At 35.9% G+C, this 13380-nt stretch overlaps 1 protein-coding gene across 2 annotated transcripts in view; it reads right to left on the bottom strand.

The window, feature by feature from the left end:
- Positions 1–13380, bottom strand: part of NDFIP2 (Nedd4 family interacting protein 2) — a 65169-nt gene that overhangs the window by 14784 nt on the left and 37005 nt on the right. For both annotated transcript variants that reach the window (XM_057707263.1, XM_057707264.1), the window contains exons 3-4: positions 9027–9160; positions 3838–3931 (exon numbers count right to left, since the gene is read on the bottom strand). In XM_057707263.1, the coding sequence (XP_057563246.1) occupies positions 3838–3931; positions 9027–9160 (228 nt within the window). The remainder of the gene's footprint in view (positions 1–3837; positions 3932–9026; positions 9161–13380) is intronic.

Here is a 13380-nt window from a genome sequence, read left to right on the forward strand (position 1 = left end):
GTTTCTTAAGGTATAGTTATAATTTCAGATGCGCCCCCCCCCCCTTTCTGGATTCGCTTAAAATATGTGACCCCATCTAAAAGCTATATAAAAACATAGCTTTACATGAAGATAATAAGTCATCAATGCATTATTTTTCAATGTGTAATGCCCAGATAACCCTTTTAAGAACTGTCACTTTTATGACTTGTCCTTGGTAGGCACCCAAAATAATTTACTGAATAAAGATGCTCAATATCACTAACCATTTGGGAAATGCAAAGTAAACCACAACTAGATACTACCACACAACTATTAGATTTCAAAAATTTTTAAAACTATAAACACCAATTGCTGATGAGGATCAGAGCAATAGGAACTCTCATCACTACTGGTGTGAATGCAAAACGAAACTGAAAGTTCAACAACTTCTTACCAATCAGAATTCACGTTTCAAAATAACTTTCTAATTCTTTTCAACGTTAGGTACAAATAACTTAGTATCTTTTTAATTATGTTTCCCTCAATCTAAAATGGGAATAATGCAGGAGATTAATTATTACTACAGCATGCTGATGTGAAGATTCACACACAGTACAAAAGGCTAACCCTCAGAAAAGTTTTCTAAAAAGAATCCATTACATTTTTAAGCACTAGAGTTCAAGGTCATTTCCACAGAACGTCAATTACCCAATGAACCAAACCTTAATTTCTAGCTTTTAACTAACATATAAATGACTTCTATTTCAATCTTTTAGAGACAAAATCTGTTAAAAGTAGGCTCTGATACAAGTAGAAAAGGCACATAAAAGGCATTTTGCAGTGACACTTCAAGGGATTACGAGAAGCAAAACATTCTCAGGGGATACACACATTTCTTTCTTTATATTTTCTGAACGTGAACAAGCAATTATCTTACCAAATTTATGTGTAAACTTTTTTTAGGGTTACATGTGGTAAGCGACTGAACTGTAGACACTGAAAACCGAGAAGGAAAGAATTAAACCAATAAAATGCTTTAACTGAAATATTCTTATCGATAATCACTGAAGTTTTATTTGCATAATTTATAACCTGAAATGCTTAAATTATAAACCACGTTAATCAAAATCTATGTCCGGACCTTACAAATAGACAACAGAACAGAATCTAGATAATAGCTACTAGATAGTTTGGAGTTTGGAAAATATAGCAAGTTGCAATTTGTAGAACAGCCACTAGATGGTAGTGACTACAAATAAATCTATGCTTATTAAAGCAAATAAACTGAAGCACTGCCCTACAGCCTACCCAAAGAAATGCATCAGGAAATGGAGGTGAAAAATAATTCATAACCTTACTCTTATAATATTGGTGCAGTATTTGTAGAACAGGAAACATAAAGATATAAACTGTAGAAACACAATTTAGTAAAAATGTAACAAAAAGCACATAATTTACATTAATATCTTAAACGTAAGTATTTATATTCATATTAATTAATATACCACCACTGGCCAAAAATAAGGCCAACCAAGTGCCTAGGTTACTGTGCATTTACAACACTGGTGTATCGGTGAAATGTTTTCAGATCTAAAAAACAAAGACTGAGAAGACAGCACGGTTAAGTGAAGTATCAAAATGGAGAGATAATAACTAAGCTCTGAGTCAAACAGCTAGATGGCGTTAAATAACATGTCTTTACTCCTAAGAAACAGGTATTTATACTACAAATAACTACTATAAATTTAAATCCTTCCCTTTCCAATTAAGATTTCTTAAAAGACATAAAGACATACCATGAAAGGAATCAACATTTATGCTACTCTTTTTGTAAAGAAAATAAGTGGGAAGCCTCTTATTAATATAAGGGTTACCAGCTGAACTTAAACTAAGAAAAAAAATTAAAGTTCACTAGACTAATAGTACAAAACAGAGTTACCTGTAGCCAAAGCGTTCATTTCCTTTTTATCGTACTTAACATATCCAACTACTAACTTTAATTAAAACCACAAGACATAAATATTGCATATTCATTAGCTGATTGCCAAGCTGAATTTAGTAAATCAGAAGAGAAAAACAACTGCCTGCCCATTCACCCATACATTTTTGAGCGGTTTATCTACTTCTATTCTTAAGCAGATGGAATGAAGGAAAGAAAGGAAGCGAGAAACCATTTCAAAATAGAGGAAAATATAAGTGAATTTTCAGAGTCAAAAGTAACTCATGGGCTTCCCTGGTGGCGCAGTGGTTAAGAATCCGTCTGCCAATGCAGGGGACATGGGTTTGAGCCCTGGGCCGGGAGGATCCCACATGCCTCGGAGCAACTAGGTGCGCCACAGCTACCGAGCCTGCCAGCTACAACTACTGAGCCCGTGTGCCACAACTACTGAAGCCTGCACGACTAGAGCCCGTGCTCCGCAACAAGAGAAGCCATCACAATGAGAAGCCTATGCACGGCAATGAAGAGTAGCCCCTGCTTGCCGCAACTAAAGAAAGCCCACGCGTAGCAATGAAGACCCAATGCAGTCAAAAATAAAATAAAAAAATAATAAATCTTTAAGAAAAAAAGTAACTCAACTTAGGAAGTGTGCATTTTATATAGTGTCTATTATTAAAGTTGAATGTGGTACTTTAAACATGTAAAACATTCCTCAGTTTCATTATCAAAATTAACTATACAGTTGAAATAAATTAAATCAGCATTCTATCAAAGAAAGTATGAAAGCTTGATCATTTAACCAGGTTGAGGGCAGAAATTAACCATATCATCATCTAATAAATGTACTTACTTGAATACTGGGTTTCCAAAAATTATTTTAGCAATTTAAACAGTTTGATGAAAAAAATGAAAAAAAAAAATCAGGCAAAAATAAAATAAAAAACAGTTTGAGTGTCATATTATTTACTGAGTCTACTATGTACCAATCCCTGAGTTAGGAACTGAAATAATGAAGAATATAACAAGGTCTTCCTGCAAGTAGCTGAAGTCTACTTTACAAAGCCAAGTGTTAAGAATGCTGGCAAATGTTAAAAATTTACTTAGGTTTCTGGTCTTCTAATTATTCCCCATCCCCACAAATAAGACAAACCTTCATACTCCTGTGTCTCAAATCACATTGTTCCAGTTGCCCCCAATATCTCCTTTTCCAACCCTTCCTCCTGTTTAAAGACACTCAAGTGGAAGTCCTCTGCTCCAAAGGCAGAATTTATCATTTCATTATACATGCTCCTATAGCCCCAAATGGACATGCAGCATTGCACATACAAAAACATATTTAGGTTTAAATACACTTATATAACTCTATACAGTCAGCATCTAGCATAATAACTGCAACACAAAGTTACTTGATAAGTGTTTAATAAATTCTAGTATTTGCATCATAACATATGATCACATTTAGTTTAGATCAGGAGAAATTTACATTTTAAACAAGATAAGACATGGGACTTCCCTGGTGGCACACTGGTTAAGAATCCACCTGTCAATGCAGGAGACACTGGTTTGATCCCTGGGCCAGGAAGATCCCACATGCTGTGTGGGGCAACTAAACCCACGTGTCACAACTTCTGAGCCTGTGCACCACAACTACTGAAGACCGTGCACCTAGAGCTCGTGCTCTGCAACAAGAGGAGAAAAGCCCGTGCACCGCAACAAAGAGTAGCCTCTGCCCGCCACAAGTAGAGAAAGCCTGCACGCAGCAACAAAGACCCAACACAGCCAATAAATAAATAAATAAATTTATTTATTTAAAAAGCAAAACAAAACAAGGTAAGACACATACTGACAATATTTGCCTTCCTTCACTGTCTATGTTACTTTAAATACACACAACCAATATACTGAAACAAACAGTTTGGAAATGAAAGATCACTTACTGAAAAATGCCAGCATGAAAATCCCATCATTACCCACTCTGAGCTGGTCTGCATCACTGAAGTCATCTCTTGGTGGACACTCTTCCTCTTGAATCTGTAAAACATATCCCATTAGAATAGCTCACTAAACTACTGATAATTACAACTTTATTATCTTAAGTGTAAACACGAAAATTTAAATAAAATCTAATGTCCTCAGTGTATTGTATAGGCAAAATGAGATAATGAGTACAATATCTGGCACATAATAAGTACTCAAAAACATTAGCAAGTGTTAATTTTTCATGGACACCCTTGAAAAGAGTAATTGTAAAATTAAACACAAAAAAGATAAAAATTAAATGACATCAAATTAATGAAAATGACATCACAAAAGACAGATGTGACACTGCTGCATTAGCATCAAATGGAAAGAGGATTTTTCATAATCAGTGGTGAACTCTAAACGGGTACAAACTCTATGGTGGCAATTTGGCAACAATCATCAAAAATTTGAACGTACACATCCTTTGACATAGTAATTCCAGCTTGTGAAATACACTTATAAGAAATGATGTATTAAAGATAATTCACCGCAGCAACGTTAGAGAAAAAATTAGACAATCTAAATGCTCATCAGTAGTGGGCTACTGACAGGAGATAATTCTCTGTGAGTCTTTCATGTTTCTACGTGTCTCCCAGGTAAAAGCACTGGCTGCCTTTTTTCTGTATAATCTTTTCAAGGACGTTTAATATAGTAGATGGCTTTGGGAGAGAGAGATAGTATCTCTCTCTAGAGCAGAGATGTAGGCATGCTTATTGACCATTAGAAAATATTGGGTTCCCCTAAACTCAGGGTTCCACACTGCGAGCAGAGGCATCAATTGGCCCTCACTGAGTTGCCCTGAGGGACCTGAGGCTCAGAAAACTGGCATGAGAAAACGCTAATGCCCTCGCTACTTCTACTGCTGTGAATGACAGTTTCTGTCTCTGATCCAGCAGTCTTGTGTCTTTCATGAACATCCGCAGAACTGTGACAAGCTAATCAGTTAGCTTGAGAGCAGGGTAAAATCTCAGACCGTTTTTAATTCTTGAGACCAATGAAGTAAATTATTGTACATCTAAAACAATGAAACTCAAAAAGCAATGTAAAGATTTAAAAATAAATTACAATCTCCAAAATATGTTAAGTGATAATCATTTGCATAGTACAATACTTTTGTGTACAAAAATAATATACAAACACCTTAATGTAGTTGCTTGTAAATGTTGAGAGACGTCTCTTAAGAGTATGTACAAAGTCTGTTATCACTAACTGCCTCCAATACTTAACAAATACTGACAGAATATGCATTCTACATAAGACTCAGCTTTCTGGTACTTGGGATACAGGAATGCATGTAAAACAAAGATGCCTGCCTTTGTGAAGCCTGTATCCCAGTGAGGGGAGCCAGACAACAAATAAAGACATAATAAGTAAGTTACCTATGCAAAAGTAAGTTACTTATGCATTTCAAAATGCTCTGGAAAAAAAAAAAAAAAAGAAGTGTAAGGAAAGGAATTTTGGGAAAAAAGTAAGGAAAGAATGTTTAGAAAGGATGTTTAGAATGTTTAGTAAGAGTTATAGTTTTCAATATGGTGGTCACACAGACCTCATTAAGGCGACACTGAGCAAAGACTTAAAGGAGAGGTAAGAGAGTTAGCCATGAAGATATCACATAGAGGAATGTTTTAGGCAGAGGGATAAGCCAGTGCCAAGGTCCTAAGATAGAATCAGAGCTGGCATGTTACAGAAATAGCAAGGAGGCTAACATGGTTGAAACCACAGTGAATAAGAGAGAAACTAGGAAGAAATAAGACCAGAGAGTCCACTAAAGGACCCTGGGGTTTTACTGAGTGAACTTGGAGGTCTTACAGAGTTTTCATCAAGTGAGTGACACGACCTGATCTACAAATACATTATTTCCATGTTACATATACATAATCTCAGTTGGGTGTTACTGTTTCAATTTTGTGTTAGTACACACAGAGGCTCAGAGAAGCTAAGTGCCTTGCCCAAGATTATATAATTAGTTTGGTCAAGGCAGGACTTAAATCCAGGATACGTTCCTTCCATCCAGTCATGGTAGTCTCACTATATATACTGCTTTCCTGAAAGAAAAAGACATTCAAAACGATACTGCTCATTATTTAGGCAAAAAGATCCCTTAAACTCTGCAATCATATATCCTAGGCAACCCTCTTATGGTCAGTTTAATAATTGGCAATGATTAAATACGTATTAATAAATTTTTATATCATTTCAAGCTAATTCAAGAAATAAACATTAAAGCACAGCAGGAGCCCCCAAAAACACTGTCAATATGATGGCAAGAGTATAAATATTTCATACTCTTTTGAAACACCGAAGAGAGTTTATCATAGGACATCATTTTTAAAAAGACAGAAGACATATGCACAAAGATGCCCTTTACAACATTAACAATGGAAAACACAAACACTCTTGAAAAGAATATAACTGCTCACGAGAGAAATGGCCACTATATTATGGTATATTGATTCCATGGAAATTCACTCAACCATTAACGTAACAGAAAAATATTTACATAAAATGCTTAAAAAATAAAAGTAGTTATCAATAATTTCAATTATATTAAACATTAACTTATAAACCCTAAAATTGGTTAAAAAATTAAAACAAAGAGCTGTAATAGGACAATGGTAGTATTTTTTCTTTCTAATTTCCCACATTGGCTTATTTAAAGAAAGCACTCATTAACTTAATTAACTGTTATTTATTAAACACCAAGGATGTGCCAGATAATAGCTAGGTGCTAGAGATGTAAACACAAGGTCGTCTTGCAGTTGTTTACGAATTATCAAGTGCTCGCTTTCAACACCAAAGACAAGTTACTGATAACACAATTTTAAACTAGGTACAAAAAAATGAACCCTATCCACTATATGGTTATAAGATGAGACTAAGTGACAAGCCATGTTCTAAAAGTTTTATAAAGTGAATTATGTGAAACAAATATCTTTCACAGAAATAGTAAAAATGGGTAATACATTTCAGTAAATCTACTGAGTCATCACATAATCAAACTCGCAACCCTACAGTTTAGAAATAAGAAATAGTAGAAAACAGTATTGTTTCCAAGTCTCTGGGCTACCTACATTCCCCCAGTGAGATTGGATTTAAGAAACAAACTTTCAGCTCATGCAGCTGAGATTCATTTACAACTGAATGTACTCAGGTGCTAATCAGACCAGTTTTCTATCTGAATCAGATATAGAAACTCATACTCAATGATACTTTGCAGAAAGAGGGTGCTGGAGCAGTGGGATAGAAACTGACAAATTTGAAGGATTTTTTTTCACATGGACCTAAGTTATAAGTTAGTCTCTCTGTACAACTCTGTTTTTGCTTTCCGTAAAATTTTCCACAATCTTCACAAGCTCGAGTTACAATGATATCAGAAATGGGTAAAAACAGAAAACTTTTCTTTATGGACATATTCATAAAGTGCAGGCTGGGAATCACATTACTTTCTAAAACAAGACTCTGGAAATGATGAAAGGTTGTAATAGTAACACTTCAAAGTTTTCTCTCCAAAAGGTAAAATCACCTTTATGCTTATCTCAAAGCACAGAGAACAAGACAATGCTTCCTACTTTCTCTTCAGAGTTCTGTCTAATTGTGTAGAAGTTAGGGCAATAGAGGAACCAAGGTCCTTAACATCCTTTAAGGACACTGACCATTTCCAAAGTCCCTAGGAAGACACTCCCTAAGAAAAGGAGTTACTGTCCTACTTCACTGAGAGTGTGTGCGTGTATACACAAAAGCATGTACAAACACACATGCATACACTGATGAAAAACTCCACACCTTATATCCTCCTTCTCTATAATTCTTCCCTCCTGACATCAAAAATCCTTACTGATTGAGCTATACTTATGCCACAGTCTTAACAGAAACTTACTTCCCCCTCAGAGGGAAAAGGCATCGATTATAAACTTGAGGTTTACTATCATTACTTATGTCCTCAAAACGATTTATGATGACGTTTAACTCTGTGTGTGTCAGAGGATGGGAGTGGGAGCAGGTGTGGAGAGGGTTGTGGTTGATGAAAGAAACCCGTCCAAGAAAAACACTCACCCATCAGATAATCTACTCACTGGGCTCTGGCCTGATGGCAGCAGGACGAAAATGCTGCACATACAAGCACCTTCCTCTCCCTTCGCCCCTCACCTAATTCTAGCTTTCCTATGTGATGTGATATTTTTGTGTCTTCTTCCTGAACAAAATGGGTTGAATCCAGGATTTGAAATGACAACTCTAAAGTCTAAACCAAGAAAAAAAGGTAACAAACTCTAGTCCTGCTTGCAGCCACATTAAAATGTAAATAATTTCCACCTTTTACCTAACTGAAGAATAGCATACACACATCTCACTGATTCTCCCTTACTGAGACAGCCGCTCCTTTTACAAAACAGGAAATAACATACATGTGCATCATTGACCCTATTACTAAGACAGGAAGATGAGGGAGAAAGGGCGGTGGAATCTTTGACAATCATCCCCAAACTTCAGGGTAGCATGTGTTCAAAGCACAAAAAAAAAAGAAAGAAAGAAAAGTTAATTGACAAACATAATTTTGTAGGCCTGGTAACTCCTTTCTTTGTGTTTTCAGCCTACATTGAGTTCATTCATAGAGCCACTAGACTGTCTATGCTAATATATGTAAAAAATGAATTAAAAAAATGATCTATAATTATAGTTATGGACCACAGACTCTAAATAGGAAGGGAAATAAGGACATTGAAGACTTCACTGACAGTGAAGAGGTCAACGGGTGGGGGTAACTTGAATGAACGAGTCGGAAGGATGGGGGGTGAAGGTTAGTGCATGAGATGCCTGAAATCAAGGTTTAGGAAATGATAAATTATTGGTAAAGGTAACATCTAGGATGACCACAAGCAAAGACAGAGTGCGGGAGAAGACAAATAGAAATCAAAACTGAAATGAGAAGGTCAAGAAATGAAGAAGGTAAATTTCAATAGGAGAGTGCCAAAAAATGATGACACAAATAAGTAATACTAAATACTAAAAAACCTACACACACAGAGAACTATTTTTGGTATTACTAAATATACATATCAATCAATACAAATAATATTCTCAAAAGGAAACGATAACATTGTCTTACTCTCTGAGATGTTTCTGCTGCTGCAGCCGCCATTGCAGCAGCTTTGGCCTTCTCAGCTTCATCATACGTAGGAAGAGAGGTAGCAACACTGTAAGGAGGTGGCACAGGATAAAACTCACTGTAAACTTCTGTATCTGAAGAAAAGGATTTTTTAAAAAGATAACCATTAAAACAAATATAATTTTTATAGCCAGAACATAATAAGTTACAGAATGCCACTAAAGACTATCACTATTTGTAGTTCTATGTTATAAGCTATGTAACATATAAATTACTACTACATCGTATATATTATCTTAGTCCTATATTTATTATCAAGAGAAAGAACTGATAAATATCATCTAAAGGCTGATATGCAAAACAAGAACATCAAGAATGAGACTCTGAAAATGTGTGCAACACAAAGGAGGTAAGAAACTCACCATATATGAGCATCCTCTATGTTCCTACTGCGTTGCTCAAAGACTTTATTTGCCCATAATCTCACAGCCAAAAGAGTAAAAATATTGGGAATAATAGTAACAAACACTGAAATAGCACTAGCCATTTACAACACCACTTCTAAATGCATTAGCAACTCTGAGGTTCAGAAAAGTTAAGTGATTTGTCCAGTATCACACAAGCAATAAGTGGCATAAGCCAGGGATTTCCTGACCCAAAATACTTCATTATTTATTATTATTATTTATTTATTCTTATATATTTACTTGATAATATATAAGATGTTAATTTTTCTACACTGGTCAATTTTAGCAACTACTCGAGAAAACTCAGCATTTCTCTTTACTAAAAGACTGATGATTTTTAATTCTTTTTTTTAACTCTTGTCCCTTCTCCCATTTTTCCCACATGTACGTAGTTCTTCGGGTTTTCTTTTTTAGAAGAATTTCTTCCTCCCCAATTTTTAAGCAACTTTTGAAATATGATCTCCAGAAGTATATTACAGCATTAAGTACAGACTGCTAATTTTTTTAAAAACTGCATCATTTATGCCAACTTTGGTATAAGTAAAATCATACACACAGGTCAATCAATTGATTAGACTTATGCTAGAATCACTGACATAAAAAACAGGTACATTTTAAAAGTAGGACATACCACAATGTCTGACATCACTTCTGTGATTTCCTCTATCATAACTACAGCATTTTTACGTTTTCTACATTGTTTATAACTTTACTTATCTTTATCAGATTTTCTTGCATTTTCAACATCAAAACACAGTGCACTCCAGCAATATATTCCTTATTGTGCTTTAATGTATATAGATTTTAAAATAAATATTTTTAATGCTATCAATAAGAGCTAAGGAGCTAAAGTTAGGCAATTTTCAATCTAATAACAGGAAGTGGTTAATGGCAGTATAATACTGAATGTTATCACCAAGAGTCATAAATTCTTAGAAAAGACTTATTATTAGGATGTAAAAACACCATACATACACAGTCAAGTAGATTTCTTTAGTTTTGAAGACTAGAGTAGAAGCAAAATTTAAATAAAAACAATGATTATGAATTTAAGGTAATAACATTAAAATTACAAATTTTTAAAACTTTAACAATGGCATATGTTATCCTAGATGAGATTCTTTACATTAAAAATAGATATGTTAAGTTTTTAAAAAGTTTTAACACCCAAGATAGAAAAAACATCTCTACCAGTAACAGGTGAAAGTTGGGAAAGAGCATCTTTTAATTTTCACTTGTTAATTTTACTCACTTTTCTTCTGCCCTTTAAAGGCAGTGGTTGGTTCTCATATTTTAAAGTCTGCAGAGCTCCAACCTCAGCTCCTCTTCTTAGAAGTTACATGACCTCAAGCAAATCACTTAAGCACTACGAAGTTCCACTTTCTCATCCATAAAACTGACCTAGCAAGGCTACTACTTGCTATTATGGGATAAAATAGAAGAGTATTCAAGAGGACTCCGTAAACTGTGAAGCATTATACAAATGTCACCTTTTATAACTGATGTTGCTCAGATCTATAAAAGCAGCCATAAAGCAACCCTACTGAAGAACATAATCTCCACAGAACACTGGCACTGGCCATGCCTAAAATATAACACTAAGAAGCTGAAGAAAAATAATACCAAGAGCTTTTATTAAACAGAGACCCAAAATCCTAGAATTACTCAGTTCTTGCGCTCAACTACAGTCAGGAATGACCTTTTAGAACAGATGAAAAAATTAAAAAGACCAGGAATCATAGAGGAGACAGTGAGAATAACAACACCTAGGTACCAGGCTCCACTTGTTTCACCGCTGAAATTTATCTAAGCTTTGAAAATGTCATGCTCCCTTATCAAAACTATTCCAACAGCCACTATGGAAAACAATCTGGAGGTTCCTTAAAAAACTACAAATAGAACTACCATATGATCCAGTAATTCCACTTCTGGGCATATACCCAAAGAAAACCATAATCCCAAAAGAAACATGTACCATAATGTTTATTGCAGTACTATTTACAATAGCCAGGACATGGAAGCAACCTAAATGCCCATCAACAAATGAACGGATAAAGAAGATGTGGCATATATATACAATGGAATATTACTCAGCTATAAAAAGGGATGAGTGAGATGGAGCTATATGTAATGAGGTGGATAGACCTAGAGTCTGTCATACAGAGTGAAGTAAGTCAGAAAGAGAAAGACAAATATTGTACGCTAATTCACATATATGGAATCTAAAAATGGTACTGATGAACTCAGTGACAAGAACAAGGACGCAGATGCAGAGAATGGACTGGAGAACTCGAGGATTGGGAGGGGGCAGGGGGTGAAGGGGAAGCTGAGACGAAGCGAGAGAGTAGCACAGACATATATATACTACCAACTGTAGGATAGATAGTCAGTGGGAAGTTGTTGTATAACAAAGGGAGTTCAACTCGAGGATGGAAGATGCCTTAGAGGACTGGGATGGGGAGGGTGGGAGGGACTCGAGGGAGGGTGGGGGGGGAGTCGAGGGAGGGAGGGAATATGGGGATATGTGTATAAAAACAAAGGATTGAACTTGGTGTACCCCCAAAAAATAATAAATAAATAAATAAAATTAATTAAAAAAAAAACAAAACAAAACTATTCCAGGGTTTCCATGGTGGTGCAGTGGTTAAGAATCTGCCTGCCAATGCAGGAGACATGGGTTCGAGCCCTGGTCCGGGAAAGATCCCATATGCCGTGGAGCAACTAAGCCCATGTGCCACAACTACTGAGCCCACGTGCCACAACTACTGAAGCCCATGCTCCACAACAAGAGAAGCCATGGCAATGAGAGGCCTGAGCACTGCAACGAAGACCCAACACAGCCAATAAATTAATGAATTAATTAATTTTAAAAAAACTATTCCAGATCATAGAGAAATGAGAAGCTTCTCAATTCATTTTATGTTGCTTCCATAAAATTAATATCCAAACCAAAAAGACAGTACATAAAGTTATAGATCACATTAATAAAGCCGCAAAAACTCTAAATAAAATATTAACAAATTTAAATCCAGGAAATATCAGAACATGATGACAAAAAGAATTTATTCTAAGAATACAGGGATGAGTTAGCTTAAAGAAGAAGTCTGTTAATAATATATTTCATTACAACAAAAATTGAAGGAGAAAAACCATGTAATTTTACAATAAGGTACCAAAAAGATGACTCCCAGGTTTCTGGCCTGCTGAAGCCATTTACTGAAATGGTGAAGACTGTCAAAGGAGAAGGTCTGGTGGGAAGAGGCTGTATACAGTTGTGGTGGTGATACTCTTTGAAACTCTTCCGATGAAGAGGTGGAGACTCATTCCTCAATCTTGAATAGAGACTAAGTGACTCTCCCTTCTAACAACCTGCATGTGGCAGATGTGACACTGTGACTCTTGAAGCAATGTCACAGATTCCATCTGGCTTTCTCTCAGAATGCTTCTTCTTAGAAGCCAGCCTCCACTCAGTGAAGAGCCCAGGCCACACATAGCTGTCTGGCCAACAGCCTCAGCGGAGGCCCTAGCTGAAGCCTGCACCGACCAGCAAACGTGTGAATGAGGAAGCCAGCAACTGCCTCCAGTCCCAGTCACCATCAGACAACAATCACATGAGACCCTAACGGAGAACTTCATAATGGAGTCAGTCCATCCCCCAAACCATGAGAATGAATAATGACAAGTGATTGTTATTTTACTCCATTAAGTTTGAGGCAGTCTGTAAAGCAGCAACAGCAACAGCAGCCACAACAAAGGGACTGCAATTTCACTCCTAGCATCTTCCATCACAAATGATTAACTTCGCATTCCTGGGAAAATGCAAATTGTGACCAGAGAAACAGATGAGGGTAATTCTTGAGAATGACCTGAAAGGATGAGACGAACAG

Source organism: Hippopotamus amphibius, chromosome 14 (assembly GCF_030028045.1).
Source record: "Hippopotamus amphibius kiboko isolate mHipAmp2 chromosome 14, mHipAmp2.hap2, whole genome shotgun sequence".
Classification (NCBI taxonomy): domain Eukaryota; kingdom Metazoa; phylum Chordata; class Mammalia; order Artiodactyla; family Hippopotamidae; genus Hippopotamus; species Hippopotamus amphibius.